At 36.2% G+C, this 26,097-nt stretch overlaps 1 protein-coding gene across 2 annotated transcripts in view; it reads right to left on the reverse strand.

Annotated features, from left to right (window-relative positions):
- Positions 1-26,097, reverse strand: part of CTNNA2 (catenin alpha 2) — a 1,193,101-nt gene that overhangs the window by 12,851 nt on the left and 1,154,153 nt on the right. Inside the window, exon 18 of one of the 2 annotated variants that reach the window (XM_030837530.2) lies at positions 20,233-20,376. The exons of the other annotated variant lie outside the window; for it this stretch is intronic. Coding sequence (XP_030693390.1) covers positions 20,233-20,376 — 144 coding nt within the window. The remainder of the gene's footprint in view (positions 1-20,232; positions 20,377-26,097) is intronic. 2 annotated transcript variants of the gene reach the window in all.

A 26,097-nucleotide genomic window follows, 5' to 3' on the forward strand; every position in this document is an offset into this window, starting at 1 on the left:
CCCTCCCCCCAAAGGCTATGCTTTGATTAACAGGGGTATATTAATATTGTTTCTCCCTCATTAGCATATTGTTCTCCTTGTATAATTCATAAAGAATAATCTCTTAAATATAATGCAGAAAACTGATGTGAAATCTTAGACATATATGTAACTATACAAAATAATTCACTACATCAACCTAAAATTTCAACTCTTCTTCTTTTTTTTTTTTTTTTTGCGGTACGTGGGCCTCTCACTGCTGTGGCCTCTCCTGTTGCGGAGCACAGGCTCCGTACGTGCAGGCTCAGCAGCCATGGCTCATGGGCCTAGCCGCTCCACCGTATGTGGGATCTTCCCAGACCGGGGCACGTACCCATGTCCCCTGCATCGGCAGGTGGACTCTCAACTGCTGTGCCACCAGGGAAGCCCTCAACTCTTCTTTTATTACAGAAATGAGAATAACAACAAAAAGAAATGGATATCATTATTCAAGGGCTCATAAGAGGTCTTCAGTATAATGCATCTTTTAAAGTCAGTAATTTTAATTAAATTAGTTTTAAATTTGAGCAGTTAACCCATGGCTTTTCATAATTGAATACATTTTTCTGCCTACTTTGAAACATTCTTTGAGTATCTTTTTTCCTGGCCACTACTTTTCTCATTGTGAGATGTAAACTCACTACCAGTTTCATCACATATTTAATTAATTTCCAAGTGTTCACTGTGTACATTGTCACAGGTTCAGGTGAAGTTTTCCTATCTTACTTAGAACACAGTGAGTTGTAAGTACTTAACTTCCATCTGGATCTTACTTCAGGTTCTTGCAAAAGTTCTTACTTTCACAAAGACCTCTCAACATTTAGAGGATAACCTAAGCTTCTTCAGACTTCTCTTAATGACTCTTCCCAACATTCCAGTGACAGGTATGAGCTACCTGCTCTTCCCACTGTCTTCTTAATCTCAGTTATTGACAACACAATTCTTCCAACTGTTTAGGTTAAAAACCCAGAATTTTATATTACACCTTGTTCTCTCTGACCCAGCATCCAATCTTCCATCATAGTCTGTCAGCAGCATCTTTGAAATATATCCAATATTTGACCTTTTCTCACCTTCTCCACTATTACCACCATGGCCAAGCCCCAACAGAATCTCTTGTTAGATTGTTTCAATATCTTCCTCCCTTTAACAGGAACCAGAATAGTCCTGTTACATAAACTCAAATAATATTGCTTTTCTTCTCAACATCGTCCAATGGTGCCCCATCTCAATCTGAGTAAAATCCAAGACTATCACAGTGGCCTTCAAGGTCATAAAATCTGGTTACCAATAGTTCTGATTTCTCTGTTGTTCACTCCACTACTAAATATTGGTCTCTTGGGGACTTCCCTGCTGGTGCAGTGGTTAAGAATCCACCTGCCAATGCAGGGGACACGGGTTTGAGCCCTGGTCCAGGAAGATCCCACATGACGTGGAGCAACTAAGCTCATGTGCCACAACTATTGAGCCTGTGCTCTAGAGCCCATGAGCCACAACTACTGAGCTCACGTGCCACAACTACTGAAGTCGACGTGCCTAGAGCCCATGCTTCACAACAAGGGAAGCCACCACAATGAGAAGCCCGCACACTGCAACGAAGAGTAGCCCCTCTTGCCGCAACTAGAGAAAGCCCGCACACAGCAACGAAGACCCAATGCAGCCATAAATAAATAAATAAATAAAACATTGCTCTCTTGATTATTGCTCAGACAGACCAGTCATGCTTGCCCTTCAGTGCCTTTATACTTTTTTCTTCTGCCTAGAATGCTCTTCCCTCAGATACCTGTAAAGCTTGGTCGCTAAACTCCATCAGATATTTAATCAGATATCAGTATCTCAGTGAAAACTTCTCTTTCCAAATTGCAACTCCATTCCCACCATTAACTCCTCCTCTTTCCATTTTAGTATTTCTTCATACACTCGTCATCATCTAACAAATATTTTTTTCATGGGTTTATTGTCCCTCACCCCAAGCTATATCCCAAACACCTAAAACAATGTCCAGCATATGGGTCTTCCATAAATATTTGCTGAATGTTGTTGAATAATTGCAACTTTACAGATGAGGAAGTAAGAGACGACAAAGCTTGTCCAAAGACGGAAAGGTAGGGCACAATGCCTAGTCCAGTACCCAACTCCCCATGTCATCAATCTGTTTATTCTTCCATGGAAGAGTACCCAAGGCAAAATATTAGCAGGACAGTGGGATTTAGGGACATAATATACAAAGTAAATGTTATCTAGTTACAATACAAGTCTTATGACCTCTTCCCCTCAGTGGTATAGCTCCAGGATCATCCTTTGCTCAGAAAACATCCATAATTCAATTATTTGTGTTTATTACTTTCTGTGTATAAAATACTGGGCTTTCTTTAAGGATCATCTCTCTCATTAACAGTACCAGCATCTGTGAAGCACTGAGCTATGTTTGCTAGGTATAGTTCTGGGGACTTAATAAATGATCTCTAAGATGTATAAGATAGATACCATCATTCATTCTTTACATAAAAGGAAATAGAGAAAAATTAAGTTCTTCGTGAACTTGGGTTCACAAACTCATATCTGGTAGAACTCAGCTTCAGTTTACCCACGTGACACACTACATGCAATCTTCTTTGACCAGGCAAATCCACCTTAGTGTTTTCCTGCCCTGAACTCTCTATTCTTGGCTATTGGTTCCATTTATCTGGAGCTCAGTATGAATTATGGTGGCTTTTAACTATTCATAAATGTGAATCATGTGACCAAGCAGTAATGAAGTGGATTTCCTTAAGTCATAAAGGAATAAAAGGTCACACCAACTTCCAGTCCTGCAATCACGATTCACATGAGATATGAATTAGGCACATAGTAAGGACTTCATCTTCTACTTAACTCGTTTTCTTGCCAGCCACTAAAAAGTCACTTACATTTTCAAAGAAAACTTGATCAAATACAACATCTAATTCTCCTTCCCACTAGCCACCACATATACCACTTGCTATTTACACAAAGTTTATGAAAAAAACTTTTTTATTCTAAATTTCTACAACAAAGCCTTTTACTCAACCACACAATGGGCACCATGATATGATGTAAGGCTGACATAGTTTTTAAGAACACAACATATCTTAGTTGTTACCATCATGTATACTATCTGACTGATACTATATCCTGTATTTCTTGTTCAACTACTAGTCTAAGGGGGACAGGGACAAGCAACATCCTTCAAATGCACAAAGCACAACAGCACAAAGAGAAATTGGCTCTAATCTTGACTGTGCTAGCTGCTGACTAGGAAAGTTTGGGGTACTCTTGTAACCTCTCTGAGCTTCTGCTTCTTCAGCTGTAAAATGGGGTTATTAATACCAATATATTTTCACCAGTTTTAAAAGTAAACTTTTAAAATTTTAAATAAGTATGTCACTATAAAAGATTATTACATAAGTTCTGGGTACCTTGGGTGAGTCCTTTTAGAATCTTCCTCATAATTTATTGGACCACCTGGGTAACTCAGGCCCAAGAAAGTCTGCACAGGGAAGGGTATTCCAATAGACGCCCAGGGTGAGAGTACCATAAGCCTTAACAAGACAAGAACAAGGTACTTCCAAAATGAGGTAAGCTTTCTTTTCCACCTGACAGTGGGGATGACTAGGGCTGAAATATGGGTGAGGTGGTCTAGTTACCATCTAATTTTTCCCTTTTTTGGAGAATGCTCAGGAAATGTCATTCTCAAAATAAATGTAACAGAGGAACCTGCTATCGGGGACCCAAAAACTGACTGTGGAGTACATTCCTAAAAGAAATAAAGGTCAGCCAAAAAATAAAGATAAACCATTCTCGTAATATGAGCATCCATGGAGCTATCCTTGGTGATTGCAGCTCAACTCCTGTTACATTTCTTGCTGGCATGAAATAATTAGTTACTTATTTGCTGCTTTGTCTTCAAAGACTTTGTGTGCATGTGAAAGTCTTGTCTCAGAACTAGACTTCTTGCTATTTATGAACAAGTACTTCCTGTCCCTTTATTGTCATGTTCTTGCTAGCACCACATAAGCCACAGTAGGATTGGGTATATACGTCCCCAGTGTTTAGTCAGTTGGGTGATGGATTCTTAGCTCAGGCTGCCTCTAACTGATCTGTAAGAGCAGCCTACTGATGAAATTTGACTAATACTTCTCTGTATTGGGTTAATGTACTTTGGATATTTTCCAGATTCAATATATATTGAGCATCCCAGCCAATATTTTACATCACTTAATCTTCACTCTATCCCCCCCAAAAAATGATACATCCCTTTATCCTTACTGTTTGATACATGAGATAATGGAGGCTTAAAGAAAAGTAACTTGCTAGCTAATAAGACAATTACCAGGAATTTTAAGTGTATGACTTCTGTTCCCAGGTGTAGTGTATTTAATAATACACTGCAGCTCCAATTGTTTTTGAATAAAATAAGAAATAAAGAGCATTTAAGGTGGTTCCCCTGAGAAACTAGAATATGTCCCCTTACAAGTGCCTGCCAGGGCTTGGCCTGGTTTGGAACCTTATAATCTGTTTCTCCTGGAGTGAGTACTTTAGGAAAAATACAGCAAAAACACCGGAGGGCTCCCTTCAATCTAAAACTGGAAATATTATTTCTTTGGTCCAACAAAGAACCTCTACGGATGGACAACATATTGTCTGTTCTCTTGCAAAAGAGGTTGAGCTATACAAGAAACTTTCAAAATCACAGATTAAAGGACAAAGTATCCTCAAAAGACTGGACATGCATAACAGTATTGCCAAAAATCATAGAAAGGATATTAGTGGTTCCTTTGAAAGCAAGCCTCAAATCTATGAAATTGGAAAACTTCTTTGAAAAAAAAAAAAGCACTTTGTAAACTTCCAATGAAATGACAACTTTTAACCAGTGAACAAAGATAAACATTAAAGTGTTGGAGAGAGTCTGATACAGTATCTTGCCCCTACTGAAAATCATACTTAATACTAAGATGAAAGTTTCCTCAAGGCACAATCCCTAACTTGTAGTCCCTGTGAATCTAGCCTTCGACAAAGTTAAATCACCTCCATATTTATTATAAGATTTAAAGGATACCTCATTATTTCTTTACCTGATACACTAAAAACTGCCATGGTAAATATTTCAAATACACTACAACTACAGCTTTGAAAGAAAGAGTGATCTCTGTTTCATCTAGAGTCACCACCTGTTACAGCTCTCCAACCTTCTCTTTAAAATGAATTAATGCTAAACTATGAAATATATTCAATGTTTACCTATAATTTGCTTGGTTTCAAGGGCTCAGCTAGCATTAATTTCAGCATTGCAGTTACGTATCATAAATATTATCTCAAAAACACTCACATAATTAATTTGAATCTCAAGACCATTGGCCTGATGCATTTCTTAATATTATTTTTAAAGGAAAAAATATAAATTATCACTTTGTTTTTCTTCCTTATTTTTAAAAAGGTACTTATTATCTATTTCATCATACAAGGATTAAAAAGTATACAGAGAGAATAAAGTAATATGTGAAAATGTTTTGTTTAACAAAAAAAGGTGTTATAAAAACAATTGATTTGGGCTTCCCTGGTGGCGCAGTAGTTGAGAGTCCGCCTGCCAATGCAGGGGACACGGGTTTGTGTCCCGGTCCGGGACGATCCCACGTGCCACGGAGCGGCTGGGTCCGTGAGCCATGGCCACTGAGCCTGCGCATCTGGAGCCTTTGCTCCGCAATGGGAGAGGCCATAACAGTGAGAAAAGCCCACGTACCGCTAAAAAAAAAAAAAAAAAAAAATTGAATTGTTTTAAACTCAATACCCTTGTTTGTAAAAAGCAAGAAACTGAAGTAAATTCACTTAACTTTCTTTTAAACACATTCTTATCAGAGCCCTGAATTGCCTTTGAGAGTAGAAATGCCTGTATCTCTAAGACAGGAATATTTGGGGGTAACCAACAAGGAAGATGGATGGAGATCTTAAAAGGATGTATGAAGTTTATGGCCAGAGGATGACCGTGATGGATTCTCAGGAGTCTCGCTTCTAGAAAAATGCACACCCACACCCCGATGCCAGGCTACGAATGGGCATTTGGCAGATGAATCTGGAACCATTGTATCTTCCATCTTCCACCCTTCCAGAGGGAAGAAATAAAAGGCTCCATTTCAAATAGTATGTATATTCTAGGTGAAAAATCGAGATTTCAACCAGATCTATGGTGCTCATCTGGGGCAATTTCCCCACTACAGGCATCTAGTGGGGAAATGCCAGTGATCTTGCCAAACATACTATACAGTGAACAACCACAACAACTTCTCACAACTAAGAATTATTTAGACTAAGCTAGAATGAAATAGCCTAATGAGACAAGCCATGAGGTCTAAGAAAGGGTCGAAACTGACTTAAAGCCCTGGGAAGCTCTCACCATAGCCTCACTCCTCCCTCCTTCCTAGACCAGAATTTTTCAAAGTGTGATCCATGTGTATCTGCATCCAGAACGTTTAGAAATAGAATACAGATTCCTGATCTCAGGCGTGAGCTTCAGAACTGTGAAGGGAAAGCCTAGGAATCTCCATTTTTATTTGCTACCCATGTGATTCTTCTACAGATTGAAATATAAGAATCATTACTGCACTTCTCTGTTGAAGTCATTCCCTTCTGTATTTTCAGCTATCACCTCTCTGTAGTGATTCCTTCAGGACTCTCAATGACAAAAAATTGCAATTTCTATGAGGGCAGAGACTTTGGCTGATTCTTCACTACTGTATATCCAGTGGCTTGATTGGTAGACATGATGAAAGAGGGCAAGAGGGCACCTACATCATCAAAAAGACCATCATCTTTGGGAAGAGACAAGGTAATGAAAAATAAAGTTAGCTACCGATTTATTCGGTACTTCTACATTCTGGGCCTTGTACTAGGTCTGTGGCACACATTAACACTAAAAACAATGCAACAAAGTAGATACTAATGTAATTTTCACTTTACAGTTGAGAAAAATGGGGCTCAGCTGGATCAAGCAACTACCAGAAGTCAGAAGTCAGTTTGTGTGCCACTGAATGGAGAGTATAGACGGGTAAGAACTGCCACTCCATGCCCAATTCTTCCCATTTTTTTCAGATTTGTCATATGATATACGTAGACATAATTGGGGTAGGGGTACAGATGTTCCTGGGAAATATTTTAAAGGGTGTTAACACAGCTAGGAAGCACACCATTTTGCCCTCTCACCTCTTTTCTTCTTCTTGTACGGGATATGGGAAGATGCAGCACTAGCAGTCAACTTGGACCAAAAGATGAACTTGAGAACAGAAGCCTCCACTGCTCCTCAAGTGGAGCAGAGCATAAAGTCAGAAGGAGTCGGGGTCCTTGATGACTCTGAGATTACTATACCAGCCCTGTACCACCTATAGACTTATTCTATGTGAGAGAGAAATAAATATTTGATGTTTTATCATATGTAGCTGAATCTAAATTTAATTAAAATACATGAATTATAAATACTATTATTGGGCATTAATAATTTAGGATACTTAATTAAAAAGTCATATTTCACATCTAAATATAATTAGCATTTTAATATAACATAACTTTCATGTGGGAGGGCAAATGAAACAAGCCATGTCACTTTAGCCCTTATTTTAAATTCCTTTTTTTAAATAAATGATTAATTTGATTAATTCAGCTGTTTTGAAAGAAATTCTATGTTTCCATACCATACTCTTTTTTTTTGTTAGTCTACTTAAAGTACTAGGAAATATAACAAAGTAAATTTCAAAAATTAAGTTAGCTAAAAAAATTAATTACTTGATTTTGGGCCCTAAATCTTAGGTAGACAATGCACTTTGAAATCCAGTATTTAAAATAAACTCAGGTGTTTTCATGTGGGAATAAATGAATGCAAGCATGAATGAATGATAAACTTAAGAATCATTTACTAGGATTTTTCAGTGTGATAACTTACTACAATGGAAAAAGGTATGGCCAAGAAGCTATCCTATTAAGCACACATTATGTGCTCATTGTGCAAGAAATCAGGGAAAAAAATAAGAACATTCAGACACATTCCCTATCCTTATGGAGCTCACAGACTAGCTAGGGATATATATATATATATATATATATATATATATATATATATATATATATATATATATATATATAAAATTAAATAAGTTCCTACACTGCATTCCATACCAGCAATGATAGAAAACACATCACACTGTGGGAGAATATCAAGAGAGTCTTCCTGGAAGCACTACAGTAAATCAACTACTAACTTTGTAACCTCCAGGAAGTTACTTAAATTCTCTGAACCTCGTTTTCCTAATATTTTTAATGCGGATGACAGTATCTCTTCCACAGAATGATTTTGAAAACACATTGCAGAGTGCATTTCAAATGCTTAGCACAGTGCATGGAACATACTAAGCCCTCAATGTATCTTAGTTTAATAATAATTGAGGCATTTACTACATGCAATCGTCCTGTTGTCCCTCTAAGTGGTATTACTATTCCAATTTCTAAATCAAAAGCAAAAGCTCAGAGATCAGCAATGTTACCCAATATCTCCCAGATGATAAAAGACAGACTTGGTTTCCAAATTCACATCAAATAGCAATACCTTGCTTATAATTTTAACATCTACCTTAAGAGAACATGACATATTTTTTTAACAACTTTATTGGAGTATAATTGCTTTACAATGCTGTGCTATTTTCTGCCCAACAACAAAGTGAAACAGATATATGTATACATATATCCCCATAGCCCCTCCTTCTTGCATCTCCTTCCCACACTCCCTATCCCACCCCTCTAGGTGGTCACAAAGCACCGAGCTGATCTCCCTGTGCTCTACAGCTGCTTCCCACTAGCTATTTATTTTACATTTGGTAGTGTATATATGTCAGTGCTACTCTCTCACTTCAACCCAGCTTACCCTTCGCCCTCCCTGTGTCCTCAAGTCCATTCTCTTTGTCTGTGTCTTTATTCCTGTCCTGCCCCTAGGTTCATCAGAACCATGTTTTTTTTTAGATATCATATATATGTGTTAGCATACAGTATTTGTTTTTCTCTTTCTGACTTACTTCACTCTGTATGACAGGCTCTAGGTCCATCCACCTCACTACAAATAAATCAATTTCATTTCTTTTTATGGCTGAGCAATATTCTATTGTATATATATGCCACATCTTCTTTATCCATTCATCTGTCGATGGACACTTAAGTTGCTTCCATGTCCTGGCTATTGTAAATAGTGCTGCAATGAACATTGTGATACATGTCTCTTTTTGAATTATGGTTTTCTCAGGGTATATGCCCAGTAGTGGGAGTGCTGGGTCATATGGTAGTTCTATTTTTAGTTTTTTAAGGAATCTCCATACTGTTATCCATAGTGGCTGTATCAATTTACATTCCCATCAAAAGGGCAAGAGGGTTCCCTTTTCTCAACACCCTGTCCAGCATTTACTGTTTCTAGATATTTTGATGATGGCCGTTCTGATCGGGCTAGGGGTTACCTCACTGTAGTTTTGATGTGCATTTCTCTAATGATTAGTGATGTTGACCATCCTTTCATCTGTTTCTTGGCAATCTGTATATCTTCTTTGGAGAAATGTCTATTTAGGTCTTCTGCCCATTTTTGACTGGGTTGTTTGCTTTTTGATATTGACCCGTATGAGCTGCTTATATATTCTGAAAATTAATCCTTTGTCAATTGCTTTGTTGAGGGTTGTCTTTTTGTCTTGTTTATGGTTTCCTTTGCTGTGGAAAGGCTTTCATTAGGTCCCATTTTTTTTATTTTTGTTTTTATATCCATTTCTCTAGGAGGTGGGTCGAAAAGGATATTGCTGTGATTTATGTGATTTATGTCATAGCCTATGTTTTCCCCTAAGAGTTTTATAGTGTGCAACCTTACATTTAGGTCTTTAATACATTTTGAGCATATTTTTGTACACGGTGTTAAGGAGTGTTTTAATTTCATTCTTTTACATGTAGCTGTCCAGTTTTTGCAGCACCATTTGCTGAAGAGGCTGTCTTTTCTCCATGGTATATTCTTGCCTCCTTTATCAAAGATAAGGTGACCATATGTGCATGGATTTATCTCTGGGGTTTCTATCCTGTTCCATTGATCTATATTTCTGTTTTTGTGCCAGTACCATACTGTCTTCATTACTGTAGCTTTGGAATATTGTCTGAAGCCAGGGAGGCTGATTCCTCCAGCTCCCTTTCTCTTTCTCAAGATTGTTTTGGCTATTGGGGGGTCTTATGTGTTTCCACAGAAATTGTGCAATTTTTTGTTCTAGTTCTGTGAAAAATGTCATTGGTAGTTTGATAGGGATTGCATTGAATCTGTAGATTTCTTTAGGTAGGATAGTCATATTCACAATGTTGATTCTTCCAATCCAAGAACATGGTATATCTCTCCATCTGTTTGTATTATTATAATTTCTTTCATCAGTGTCTTATAGCTTTCTGTATACAGGTTTTTGTCTCCTTATGTAGGTTTATTCCTAGGTATTTTATTCTTTTTGTTGCAATGGTAAATGGAATTTGTTTCCTTAATTTCTCTTTCTGATTTTTCATTGTTAGTGTAAAGGAATGTAAGAGGTTTCTATGCATTAATTTTGTATCCTGCTACTTTACTAAATTCATTGATTAGCTCTAGTAGTTTTCTGGTAGCATCTTTAGGATTCTCTATGTATACTATCATGTCATCTGCAAACAGTGAGAGTTTTACTTCTTCTTTTCCAATTTGGATTCCTTTTATTTCTTTTTCTTCTCTGATTGTTGTGGCTAAAACTCCCAAAACTATGTGAATAATAGTGGTGAGAGTGGGCAACCTTGTCTCTTGCCTGATCTTGGAGGAAATGGTTTCAGTTTTTAACCATTTGGAACAATGTTGGCTGTGGGTTAGTCTTATATGGCCTTTATTATGTTGAGGTATGTTCCCTCTATGCTTACTTTCTGGAGTATTTTTATCATAAATGGGTGTTGAATTTTGCTGAAAGCTTTTTCTGCATCTATTGAGATGATCATATGGGTTTTATCCTTCAATTTGTTAATATGGTGTATCACACTGATTGATTTGCATATATTGAAGAATCCTTGCATCCCTGGGATAAACCCCACTTGATCATGCTGTATGATCCTTTTAACATGCTGTTAGATTCTGTTTGCTAGTATTCTGTTGAGGATTTTTGCATCTATGTTCATCAGTGACATTGGCCTGTAGTTTTCTTTCTTTGTGCCATCTTTGTCTGATTTTGGTATCAGGGTGATGGTGGCCTCGTATAATGAGTTTGGGAGTGTTCCTATCTCTGCTATATTTTGAAAGAGCGTGAGAAGCATAGGTGTTAGCTCTTCTCTAAATGTTTGATAGAGTTCACGTGTGAAGCCATAGTGTCCTGGGCTTTTGTTTGTTGGAAGATTTTTAATCACAGTTTCAATTTCAATGCTTCTGATTGGTCTGTTTATATTTTTTATTTCTTCCTGGCTCAGACTCAGAAGGTCATGCTTTTCTAAGAATTTGTCCATTTCTTCCAGGTTATCCATTTTATTGGCATAGAGTTGCTTGTAGTAATCTCTCATGATCTTTTGTATTTCTGCAGTGTCAGTAGTTACTTCTCCTTCTTCATTTCTAATTCTGTTGATTTGAGTCTTCTCCCTTCTTTTCTTGATGAGTCTGGCTAATGGTTTATCAATTTTGTTTATCTTCTCAAAGAACCAACTTTTAGTTTTATTGATCTCCGCTATTGTTTCCTTCATTTCTTTTTCATTTACTTCTGATCTGATCTTTATGATTTCTTTTCTTCTGCTAACTTTGGGTCTTTTTGTTCTTTCTCTAATTTCTTTAGGTGTAAGTTTATGTTGTTCATTTCAGATTTTTCTTGTTTCTTGAGGTAGGATTGTATTGCTATATACTTCCCTCTTAGAACTGCTTTTGCTGCATCCCATAGGTTTTGGGTCATCGTGTTTTCATTTCCTTTTGTTTTTTTTCAGTGATCTCTTGGTTGTTTAGCATCGTACTGTTCAGCCTCCATGTGTTTGTATTTTTTTATTTATTTTTTCTGTAATTGATATCTAGTCTCATAATGTTGTGGTCAGAAAATATACTTGATATGATTTCACTTTTCTTAAATTTACCAAGGCTTGATTTGTGACCCAAGATATGATCTATCCTGGAGAATGTTCCATGAGCACTTGAGAAGATAGTGTATTCTGTTGTTTTTGGATGGAATGTCCTATAAATATCCATTAAGTCCATCTTGTTCAACGTGTCATTTAAAGCTTGTATTTCCTTATTTATTTTCATTTTGGATGATCTGTCCATTGGTGAAAGTGCAGTGTTAAAGTCCTCTACTATTATTGTGTTACCATTGATTTCCCCTTTTATGGCTGTTAGCATTTGCCTTATGTGTTGAAGTACTCCTATGTTGGGTGCATAAATATTTACAACTGTTATATCTTCCTTTTGGATTGATCCCTTGATCATTATGTAGTGACCTTCTTTGTCTCTTGTAATAGTCTTTATTTTAAAGTCTATTTTTTCTGATATGAGAATTGTTACTCCAGCTTTCTTTGGATTTCCATTTGTTTGGAATATCTTGTTCCATCCCCTCACTTTCAGTCTGTATCTCTCCCTAGATCTGAAGTGAGTCTCTTGTAGACAGCATATATACAGGTCTTGATTTTGTATCCATTCCACCAGTCTATGTCTTTTGGTTGGAGCATTTAATCCATTTACATTTAAGGTAATTATCAATAGTATGTTCCTGTTACCATTTTCTTAATTGGTTTGGTTTGTTTTTGTAGCTCTTTTCCTTCTCTTGTGTTACCTGCCTAAAAGAAGTTCCTTTAACATTTGTTGTAAAGCTGGTTTTGTGGTGCTGAATTCTCTTAGCTTTTCCTCATCTGTAAAGGTTTTAATTTCACCATCAAATCTGAATGAGATCCTTGCTGGGTAGAGTAATGTTGATTGTAGCTTTTTCCCTTTTATCACTTTAAAGATGTTGTGCCACTCCCTTCTAGCTTGCAGAGTTTCTGCTGAAAAGTCAGCTCTTAACCTTATGGGGATTCTCTTTTATGTTATTTGTTGCTTTTCCTTTGCTATGTTTAATATTTTTTCTTTGTATTTAATTTTTGATAGTGTGGTTAATATGTGTCTTGTCATGTTTCTCTTTGGATTTATCCTGTATGGGACTCTCTGCTCTTGCTGCACTTGATTGAGTATTTCCTTTCCCATGTCAGGGAAGTTTTCAACTATAATCTCTTCAAATATTTTCTCAAACCCTTTCTTTTTCTCTTCTTCTTCTGGGACCCCCATAATTCAAATGCTGGTGTGTTTAATGTTGTCCCAGAGGTCTCTGAGACTGACTTAATTCTTTTCATTCTTTTCTTTTTTTTTTTTATTCTGCTCTGCAGTAGTTATTTCCACTATTTTATCTTCCAGGTCACATATCCGTTCTTCTGTCTCCATAATTCTGCTATTGATTCCTTCTAGAGAATTTTTAAATTCATTTATTGTATTGTTAATCATTTTTTGTTTGCTCTTTAATTCTTTTAAGTCCTTGTTAAACATTTCTTGTATTTTCTCCATTCTATTTCCAAGATTTTGGAACCTTTTACTATTATTACTCTGAATTCTTTTTCAGGTAGACTGACTATTTCCTCTTCATTTTTTTTTTGGTCTGGTGGGTTTTTACCTTGCTCCTACATCTGCTGTGCATTCGTAGTTTCTGTTGTTTTTGGTGTCTACCCCCAGTGGGTGAGGTTGGTTCAGTGGCTTGTGTAGACTTCCTGGTGGAGGGGACTGGTGCCTGTGTTCTGGTGGTTGGGGCTGAATCTTGTATTTCTGGTGGACAGGACTGCATCTGGTGGTGTGTTTTGGGGTGTCTGTGAACTTATTATGATTTTAGTCAGCCTCTCTGCTAATGGGTGGGGTTGTGTTCCTGTCTTGCTAATTGTTTGGCATGGGGCATCCAGCACTGGAGCTTGCTGGCCCTTGGGTTCACCTGGGTCTTAGCGTTGTGATGGAGCTCTCTGGGAGAGCTCTTACCAATTGATATTATGTGGGCCTGGGAGGTTTCTGTGGTCCAGTGTCCTGAACTTGGCTCTCCCATCTCAGAGGCTTAGGCCTGACACTAGTCCGGAGCACCAAGACCTGTCAGCCACATGGTCTGGTCACTCCAATGGATTCTCATCATCCTTGGGAGAACATGACATTCTGTAACTTATTTTTTCAGATCTCTGACATCAAAACCATGTGGCTGTCACTGTTCTCTGACTTGGTTTTTACTCAGGTAAAATGCTAGGCCTTAAGGTAAATAATTTTGTGTGGCAGATTTCTAAGGACTACCCAACGTTATGTTTGGCTGGGTTGGTATAATAAAGGCCCAATGACAAAGCTACATGTGATTGGTTTAAAAAATTCTGTAAGAATTTAAAAAGTCATTTTTTCTTTTAAATCAACATGCTGAAACTAATTTGCTCAATTAATGGCAGGCACTGGCATCCTACCAATTAACTGCTTCTAAAATGTGACAGTATCACCAGCTCTACCAAAGCAGTTATTGCTATTACCTGCAGAGAGATGTATATGAAGAAAAAACAAGATTCCCTATCATTTCTCAACTTATAAACAATGAAATTCTCAAATTAAAAAATAGAGAAGATTCTGGCAATCTGGAAGAGAACTGTATGCAAAGCAATTAGAGGGTTAAATCCAGAACTGACCCTCCTTGCTGTGATAAGAGGGCCACCTTCTTCCAGAGCAGGGTTCATTCTCATGTCTTAGTCAAATGTAAAATACCTCTCTAGTGCCTCCCTCTTCTTTGAACATTTGTATAACTCTCTACACAGACTGGTGGTTGTAGGATAATGACTGTTGTCCATAAAGAAAAAAATATATATAAAAAAATGAGCACTTCTAAAAGATTGTTTATTGAAATATATAGTTATGGTATTAATATTTTTCAACATAGACCATAGACCCTACAATGGCTTGAAAGCTTGATTTTTCTCATCACGATGGGAATATATACATATATAATTTTTTTTAATGAGTTCACCTAATTAATATTAAAAAGCAGTCAAATAGCTCTACCAAAAAATACCAAGCAGAAATAAATATTGCTCTGCACTGTTGTCTCTGTCCCTTCTCTTGACACGAGTTGGGAGCTATAGAACAACTTAGCTCTGAACTTGATTAACTCCTTGCATTAGACCATGATGATGAAAGAACTAGATGGTTCCTTAAGTGTATATAGTTGCATGTCTTTTCTTCAAGCTATATTTAATAACATCACTTAGTAATTATTTAAACTTAAAACCCACCATTCTTAGAAAGTTTTTTTTTTACACCTAACAGAAATTTAAACCAACTTTCTCAGGAACATTCTTATCTTACCTTTATCCTATTTTCCCAAATCTTTTATTCTTAATATTTTAATTCTTTTTTTTTTTTTTTTGATTCTTCTTCCAAGAACATAGAAACCATGAGTCAATTCTGTTGCCTTGTAGAGATTCTGAAACTTTGGTGTGAAAATGGATCACCTGGCATGTCGGAGGTGGGGTTAAGTACAGTTTCCAAAAACCTACATAATCCCTACAGTCCTGATTCAAGGAGTCTGCAGCCTGGTCCAGGATTCTGCACTTTAACAGTCTCCTCCCACCTCTTTCTGCATTTGGCATGCAGATGATCCTCTGACCATTTTGAGAGACACTCACTAAAATGAGAATAGGTCATAAAATTTTCTTTCATATCCAGTGCCCACCTATCTTTCTTATTTCACCTTTGATTCTTTTCCATCTTTCCACCCATCTCTGACATTTTCATGTCTGGTCAGCATAGAATACACCTACACCTCAATATTATGGACATTCTGTACCTCTTCTGGGATAATCATTTCTCTCCACCTCTACTTTAAGTTCCTATCCATTTATCTGGGAAGACTCAAAGATATTGTCCCATTTATGAAGCTTCCTCTTCCCCTTCTCTACAGGAATGCCCATATCACTTTGTATATATTTCTGTGAGAGTGATTATTATAATCTATTACATTTACAGATTATGTGTCTGTTTTCCATTGCTACTTCCATGTCCATCCGTAAGACAGTGAATATCACATGTTATTTACTCAATAAATATTTGTTGAATTATAAATCCAACTGAACTTCTATTTCTAAAATTACTCCTAGGGATATTTCGGGGGAGGAGGAGAAGAGTTGCCATCCTTGTTGTTGTTCTCTTGGGACAAACCTAATTGTAATATCTTTAACTTCCTTTAATAGGCTAGATTGTTCCACAAAAATTTATGGAAGTTCTACTTCAAATTTTTGGGGAAAATTAGTTCTAAGAGAACATTCCTTGCTTTGTAAAACTGACCTTGATCATACTACTTCATTATTCCCATATAGACAATTTAACTTTTGAAAGTGATTTCCTGAGATAATATATTCTAGAAATTATTTTTTATGTCATGATAGAAAATTACAAAACGTTCACTGAATGATGTAAACCAAGTCATTAGAATCTGGGATAGGTAATAAAGCAGGTCTACTCACAGAATTTCTGTCTGTTAGAAAGGCCAAAGTAGTAACTTGGAAGGGACTTGGATGGCAAGAAATACAAAAACAGTGCCCTCTAAGTGATACAAAGTATACACTGAAAATCATCTATGAATCTCCAGCAACAGAGAGGCTTTCAAACCTAAGTGTGCTTTGTCAAAGTGGGTAAGTCATGCCCAAATCCAAGTGTATTAGGGAAAGAGACTTGCATAATCATTGTCTCTTTGAGAGCAGAGTCTGACATGATTCCTATTCAGTGCAAGAAACTTCCATTTGCTTTGGAAAATCACCCTGGTTACATGGATTCTCATTAGCTTATGGGCATTTCCATGACCATCCAATGTTTCTAAACCTGTCAGTGATAATCCCTTTGATTGTCCAAACGATAATCCATTTCCACCTTTTTCAGAAAACCACAATGTCCCAGAGCTAGAGCCTCCTTCTGTCCATAATTCCTTCCTTTTTTTTACATTTCTTTTCCTCAGTCGTGGCTGTGAGTGATCATGTGACCTCTTGTGTAACTAAGAAAATAGCTGCCTGATTATATTTTAATAATCATTGCAAGTCAGTCACTTGCCACCTCCTCTTCATATATTATAAAGTCAGAATATAATTAAGAGTAGGGGGCTCTGGGAAGGTATGGGGCTGGACTCTTAGCAAAGACTTTTGATTTCAATATGTGGCATTTCTAAACACAAGATAGCCTCTGCAACATTTACAATTCTGTGGGCTTGCTGACCTGCCCTCATTATGTACACACAAACAACACAAATCTAAACCATTCTGTTCAAAGTTAGCTGAAGGTCTCAGCTTCTCACAAAGCCTTCCCAGTACAATCCAGTCTACTCCAGACCACTCTGACACTTATGTCTTCACTTTTAAGTTGTCACTTGACATGTGTCCAGACTCCCAAAAAGGTTGCACATTCCTCAAGAGTAGGAGCCAGGGCTTACATGTCTTTTATCCTTCGTAGCACATAGCTCAGTAACCACCAATTACCTACTCATTGAACTCTTCCCAACAGCACAAGGGAATTCCTGCAATACTGCATAAGTAATTTTGAATTTGAGAGTCCCAATGAGGCCTAGCTCCCTCTATTACCTAGTGGATGAGGATATTTTCTTTATCTCAAATAATCAGAATAACATAAAATTATGGAGTTAAAAACAAATCAGTCCTCCAAATCAACACACAGCTAATCATCATGGGCTTGATATTGTCAGCTTAAAAGAACAGGACCCACTAACATCATTAACCAAATAATACTACATCAGATATAGAGTACATTCTAAGACTAGTTTGGACTGAAATTTTCTTTCTAGTTTGAAAAACTAACTGTATGTCATCTACAAAAATTAGGTCTCATCAACTATATAATCTTTTTTCGCCATAAACCGGTTCTTCAAAAATATATCATTTTATGATAGAATTTTAGAGCAGGATTACTTTAGAATATATCCTTTAAATCATCTATCATCATTTTAGAGATGAGAAAACTGAGACCCAAGAGATCTAAGTAATTTACTTTGAGTTACCTAATTAGCCACTGACAGAAATACGACTAGTGCACCAGCAACTTCTGTTTTATCTCACTCTTTTGTTTGGAGCACAATATATGTATGTATTTTAAATTATAATTCAAATACATACAAAATGGATATAAAAACACTGAACATCACTATAAATGAAACATGCACATGAGGGTATACAAGTGCATGCACAATGCATTCCATGATAGATTCTCTGAATTTGCACAAGCGCACAACACAACCATTCTTAACTCACGAAGTTTAAAGATGATTGTATTCCAAGGGTTTGTATAATATGAGCATTTCTTACCTGGCAGCTGTATGAGGGGTTGACAAAAGACATTAAAAACTTGAGCTATGATTAGATATCAGATTTTTCTGGCACTGAAGGTTAACTTCTACCTGGGTTTCCAGGGTCTAGCACTTTTAAGGGAAGGTAGGCCAGAGATTGGAGAGGGATCACCCAACATATGAGACTTTGGCATTGTTACCCACATTGTAATATTAAGTTGACTGCAGGTGATTATCACCTAAATCTTCCTATGGGCCAGTTATGACTCTATTTCTCCTTATTGTGCCTGAAATCTCTACCGTTACAGTCGCTTCTTTAGGTTAGAAAGCTTAGGTGGGAAAATAACTTCAGCAGTCATGATACCACTCCACCCCAGGTAATGAAAAGAGGGAGAGCCCTTGTGGGGGAAGGATAGAGGCTCTACACGTAACAGAAGAGCTACTGATGAGAAAGGACTCCTCCTTATGGTGTCCAAGAATTTTAAATTTGGGGGCAAATCTAAACAGCATTGACTATATGAGGTTTGGTCCCTTCACTGAGCTTAAGATCTAGCAAGGAGGTAAAACATAAACAATTTAATACAATCCTCTTGAGTAGAAAAGTTTGTGTGGAGTATACAGACTGAGATACAAGTAGCATTTCTCTTTCTGAACATTAATAGATAATGTAATCTAATATATGCTCCATATGCATAATCTAAAGGCCATTAAAACATTTGAACATTGGGAAATAAAAGGACTCCTCCTTTTAAAGTACCCCAGTTCTACAATACCAATATCCATACATACCTAGTTAACTAGGGATTTGAAAAAATGAATGATATCCACTTAACACATTTCATAATACCTATAATTCAAACTAGGATACTTTTAATCCCACCCCATGAAAAGTAACGGGCCTCACATTCTGATGGTCAAACCTTTTTAAAAACACCCACCCTGATGCTTCGACATCCCTTAAAGATGTAACCATCTCCATGAACCTTCTTTCCCCTCTAATAAAAAAGTTGACATTTTAACCATTTTAATAGGTACCCAGGAGAGAACAAGGAAAATGAAGGAACACGCTCACTCCAGTTGATCTTTTCCTTCTAAATACTATGGCATATAAAAGAAGTAATCAGTAATAATAGAAACCCAGATGAAACAAAGAACAGTGGTTTTTCACAGCTCTTTACCAAGAAATCCTATAAAACAGCATCATTGTTATGACATGCAACAAAAAGGTAGCAAATTTGGTTGAGACACATTGAAATGGATGCACCCTTAATCTTGCAAGAGTGGTGACTCTTTTTTTAAAATAAATACTTTAGTTTTTGCATTTGAAAGTTTTCATTTGTTTATATCAGAACAAAGTTTGTTGATAATTCTTATGTATCAGTTTTTTCACAGTTTTACTCTACAGTTTTAGAAGAGCAGATTGATTCTCTGGCTAAACGTTAATAAAGGATATCCTGTGATCCTGAAATCTTTCAAATGAAGAAGAATACACTTTCTTAACTAGCCTTCCTTTATAGAAAGCTCACTAAAAGACTACAGAATGGATTCATTCCACATATGCAATGACTTTCAGTCCCAATGGGAAGAAAGAATGAGAAATAAAGGAATGAAAATACCATTTTCAACTTCTCAAGTTTAGATCATACTTGAAGAGTACATCTGTGTTGTGGAATTCTTGACTTAAATAAAGAATAAATAAGTAGAGCCTTTGCCCAAAGTTGGTTAATAGTAAGTAAAGAGGGCTTGATTGGTCACATCTTTACTTCCTTGAAACCCCATCCCCCTGCTTTCAAAATTAATGTTTACAATGAGACAGGTTAGATCAGAAAGCAAAGTTACTCACCATGGAAGAATCACTGCTTCCACACCCGATCGGAGCTCCCTCAGCACAGGTTGGGAGGTGGGTAGAAAGTTGACTAGCCCTGCCCCCATCTATGACATCACAATCTACCTCATAAAAGGTAGTGAAAGTGCTCTGAACTCCTGTCTGATTTCCGAGAGATACAGAAAAGAGAGAGTGAGAGAGAGAGCAAGAGAAAAAAAAAAAAAAAAACGTACCCTATTGGGAAGGGATTAGGGAGGTGTAAGAGGGAGTGGGTAATTGGGAGAAAGAGGCCTATGAAGGAATTATGTACTGAAAGAGATATGGGTGGGGCTCCGTGATATTAAGCAGTCCGGCCATTTGGATTCCTCATTGGCTCTCTTGAACAGATAAATGGACCATCTGGGAGAAGGAGGATGAAGCAGCATCCCGCCTTGTCAGGCATTGTAAGGGACAATTGTAGTGGGGTTCAAAGGGGATGAATCCCCTATTTAAAGCATTGAAGATCACCAAGAGAGAAAGCAAGGGCTGAAGCTTTTAATGCCTGGAACTGTACACGGGGAATGTCAGATGTCTTTCTAGGAAGTTCCATTGCCCTGCTTTGTGACCTTCAGCAAGCTCTCGGCCTCAGCACACTCAGCCAGTATATGGTGCTAAAGGGATACTTACCTCTTCCATTGGGTTCACTGAGGAATTAACACACTCATTGTTGCTAGAATGGCAATTATTTTTTACTGTTCCTTTTTGTACTCAAGCGTGAGTTGTGTGATAGGCACAATTTAAAAGATAAGCCAATAACAAATGCCTAGTTCTACCCTTGGAATTTCTACCTCTTAAAATGTTATTTTTGATATAAAATATTACTGACAATCTTGACTAAGTTTTTCTATGTATACCAAATATAGCATACACCTAAAGGGGATAATTAGATCCGACCTTCAAACCTGGAGAAAAATCAAATGGCAATATTGCTACAATCACAAGGTCCACTACGCTGCTACTTTTAGAGGTCAAGTTTAGGTGACCCAGTAATGCTCAGTGACCAAATATTTTCGTCACATGCAGTTCTGCTATAGTCATAGCGTTATAGCTTTGTTTAAAGCCTGATTCCAAATTTTTTTTTTTTTTTTTTTGGAAATCAGGCAAGATGGGAGAAAAATGTGGAGAGCACTAGGTCTTTTTTTCTTTTCAAATGTAGATTTAGAGCTTTAAAAACTGAACTGGTCAAAGTTGTCAAGTGAGTATTATGATAAAACAAAAGGAAGAGCAAACAGATCCTGAAACCATCCACATGGAAGCCAGATCTTTATTTGCCCAGTGGAATATATGAAAAGTGAACCTTTTTCCACAGAAAATATTTCAGTAAAGATTCAGAATAATAGCTTATAATTCACAGCATCATAAATGGGTAAAGCCCAGAGCCTGTTTCTGTACGCAGATAAACAAAATTCCTAATTTGGATTTTTTTCTGGCGTTTTAAGCCAATACAGTTCTATCTCTAGTCCTGTCATTCTTAGCTCACTAAATATCGAAGTGGATGAAATAATCACAATTTTAAACTATACAAAATTGGTAGATTAGGGAGCATTTTGAAACACAGAAGCTAGTAAATTCAAACTGATTATGAATCTGGCAACATTACTCCCATCTTTTACTTCAAAATAAATGTTAAAGGCATTTAAAGAATGTCTTTAGAGAATTAAAGACAATAAAAAAGAAAAATATTGGCATATGAGAAGCAAGAATGAAATTGAAAATTTTCCTATATTTGGGTTTTTTAGTACTTACTAGAAGAAGCAATAATACTGTGCATATGTTTTCCTTGCTGAATTATTCTCTTTTTATGTTCAATAAGTCTAAATTCAAATTCTATATTTAACAGCTTTTATTGAGTGATATTTCACAATCAATGGTCCTATAAAGCTATTTTCTTCCAATTTTTACATATTAGATCATTGACTAGTTGGCTTATCCTTGCTTTTTTATGTTTTATAATAATCCTGCTTGGCTTTAGAAATTAGCCATCTCCTGATTTTTCACTGTAGGGAAAGTGTTATTATTTTACCAATTCTTTTATCAATCAGTTTCAAAAATGATTATTATGTATTAGAAACTTATCTGTGTCATCTCACCTTTCATACAAAATACAAAAGTCACTATTTAAGATTAATGATGCAGCTGTCCATTCTTCCAATAAGCACTTTAAAAATGTTACTACCAAACAAAGGAGGTGCACTTTTGCCAGCATTAAGATATTAGAATAAAATGGAGTTAAACACTTTTTAAATATTGAAATAAAACAAGCTGGACTTAGATTATAATCTATTGGTATTTTTAATTAATTATCTATTGTTTATCTGGAAATGGAGCATGTCTTCAGGAACCCAATGCAAAACTAGGCTGCATCAAATGGATGCAGAGTGGTGAACTGTGCTGACTTTTTAGGTAAATTTAGTATGATTGATTACAATAATGTCTTTAGTTATGATATTAGTTAAAATAACAAAATTTTCTTTGACACAGAATGCAATGCCTGGATCAAATAATTTCCAACTCTTCTTAGGATCTAGCCTCTTGACATTTTTTATGAAAACTAAGTCTTATTACAATTATGGATTTGATGCATACATCCTATGACATCACATAAATGGATGAGTTAGCCCTTCAAGGCAAGACATGAAGTGATTGCAAGATTTCAGTCAAGAGACCTTATTATTGAAGTCTTGGTTATAATTTTGTTTGGACCAGAGAGATGTAGGGTTGGTTTCAACTTTTTGTTTGTTGAAACAAAAAAGTTTTAATTAAACTTCTTAGTGCAAAGGATTGAGAAGTCAGGTGGAATAATTTGTACACTCCAAAAGAATAATCCGCAGATGTATTTACCAAGTAATTTATCATGGGAGACATGATCAGGCAGTTGGAATGCAGTGTGACCAAAATGTTATTATTAAAGAGAAATATTACAGTAAGAGAATACGATTAATTTTGATAGCAACAGATTTGAATTGGGAGTTCCCAGATAAAGAGATCATGTTTGAGTTTGTCTTAAGATAGTGTCTCACATATAGAACCTTGGGCTTAAAAGAGTACATGGTCCTTAGAAGATATTGCTGACTTCTCAGCATCTGATATCCTGGAACTTCTCTGATATCCTGGAACTTCTCCAGGATACTCTCTTTCAGTTGCAAAATAGATTTGCAAAGGAAAACATATAAAAGAGATCAAGAGACAGATTTTAGAGATTTGACAGAACATCTAGCCAGACTTCCAGTCAAGTTCATTATCAGCAAGACATCTGTACAGATGAAGGTATTCAGAGAAAAGCAATAAAATAAGATACAGTATTGATGATGAAAGAAAAGATTAAAGTCTAAATTAAGTTTGCCTTCAATAAAATAGGATTAGGATGAAATATTTAAAATATATTTATTGCCCAGAAGGAAAATGACTATTCAAGATAGAGTAAGACAATGTATTGTGAAGCAGTAAAAGAAATCTGAGCTAACAAATCCTTCACATTGTTTATCCAGAAGTCTTTCCTATTTGTAAGATACATGGGCCATAACACGGAACATATTTCTCTTCTAAGGGTTGTGATCAAAGACATATTTTATAAATCATTTAAATTAAGCTGCAGAAAGCATTTGACATAATCGGTAGGGACAGAATGTAGACAATAGTAAGTTAAACACAGTTTTATTTCTAGAATAGAGTAAACAAAGAAAACCAGTGAATACAGAGGTAGTTCAACAGACACCCTGCTACTCCAGCTGAGAATGCTAAACAGTAAGATGAGAAACTAAATGGGGAAAAAATGAAAACAATAGACTCCACAATCTAACAAAAGCACAATGGATGGAAAAATTTATCCTTTTCACAAAAAGTATTTGCTATTAGAGATAAAGAACTTTGAATTCTGTCATCCAACCAATATTTAGCACCATGCCTTTTACATTGTTTAAATGCAATGGAAACATTGAATTCAATGAATTAAAATATCCTTATGAGAACGAGCAATAAATACATTTCTTTGAACTCTGATTGTTATTTTGTCGTTAGAAATTAGGAACGGATAATGGAAACACTGGTCTTTTCCTAGAAAAACATTACTCCTGTCTCAGTTTTGCTATGGGGGTCTTTTTATTTCCTTTATTTTGAGTCATCTGAGGTCATGGAAGTTTGTGCAAAATCAATAATGAAATTCCCAGATAATGTTTGTATATGGTTTTAACATTCATATTCTCTTTTTTACTTATTTATATATTTTATATCAACTTATTCATACTTTATCTTCTCTTGAGGCATGTCCGAGTAGGAACAACAGCAAAAAAAAAAACAATAGATTTAGGTAACCCATTCAAAATAATGTATTTCTTGACTAGAGCTGATGAATTGAAGTGTATACAGGAAAACCAAAAAAGAGGAAATGAGTTACAGATACTGTATCTAAATAAAGGTATTCACTCAACGCTTTGGTTTCTCATAATTATTTGGTTCAACTGAAGGGAACAGTTAGATCTGGGTTGTTCTCACATATCCAAAACTACTTAAAAATGGGGGGTGGGATGTAGTTCTTAAGACACTACTACAGACATTCATTATTAAAACTATAGATTAATAAAGAACATCTTAGAATGAACTCAGACAATTATCACACATTGACAATATCTCAAAATTAGAACTTGTCTCATGGGAAAATGGTACAAACCAGTATATCTTAAATAGGTTTGCCTGTGTTTCATAGATATCAAAAGATATATGCAATCATTGCCCCTCATCTAGGTACCTCCCATGTGTCTAATTTCCAAGTTTTCACAAAATATTACTATTCATTTGATGCCAAATAATCCTCAGAATATTAACTAAAATCTAAGGCATTAATTACTAACCAATAAAGTATTTGCCTTCCTTCTTTTAATTCGAGGCTTTTGAAACTTGAAAAAATTCTAAAACCCAAAGGAAGGAAAGTTCATTGATTCAATGACAGGTAATGGCATTGACATTTCTGACGCAGAGACACTCCTCCTAAAGCCACTAACCCCTTCTACTCTTACAAGCAATGATGCCCTCAAACTAAAATAGAAACTGCTCAGCTCACAAGTTCAGGTGATTCAATCAAATCAATCCACTGAGTAGATCCAAGTTAGTTTAATCCATGTCTCCAGTCAAGGTCAAAAGAGTTACTTGCTTGGCTCACATACCAGTTTTGCCACAATAGAGTCTGTTTTCTTATTTTAGGATGAGAGCATTAGACTGTAAAGTCTTTTTCTATGCAGAAAACAATTCAGTAAGATAACCAACTGGTTTAATTTCATCAGTGGATAACTGATTTTTTTTTTCAGTGAACAGAATTGACCATCTTGATAAGTTTAGAATCAGTATCTTTAAGTATGTAACTGAAGAGTTACTTCTTATAGCAGAGCAGTATACCTTCCTCATTTGTGCAAGATTATTTGAATTCAGGGAGACAGCTTGCACTGTGGTGCTACAGACATAAAGCTTCCTATGATGCCTGACACCCAAGGAGATTTTTTCCTTTTCTTATAAAAAATTTTATTTCCAATTTCTTCCAAAAATAATACCTTGAGTTTGTTAAATGTCACTTTTATAACACTGGGAGAATGAATTTGCACTGCAAAAACACTGAAGTGTTATTTTTCTCTGAAGGTTTGCATAATTTGTGTTGTGCAAAAATCAATGACAATGTACATTGACACGGATGTACCGGAGGAAGACTTAACGCGGGAATCAGAATTTAAGTGGCTATAGTTTACCATCATAACAGATTAGCGGGCAGGTTGTTGGGAGAAAGATTGAATTATGCAACAACCCATCATACTAGCAGATTAAGTGCAAAGAACTACTGCCATTCTGAAAATGATAAAT

The sequence above is a fragment of the Globicephala melas genome, chromosome 12 (genome assembly GCF_963455315.2).
Source record: "Globicephala melas chromosome 12, mGloMel1.2, whole genome shotgun sequence".
In the NCBI taxonomy this organism is placed as follows: Eukaryota; Metazoa; Chordata; class Mammalia; order Artiodactyla; family Delphinidae; genus Globicephala; species Globicephala melas.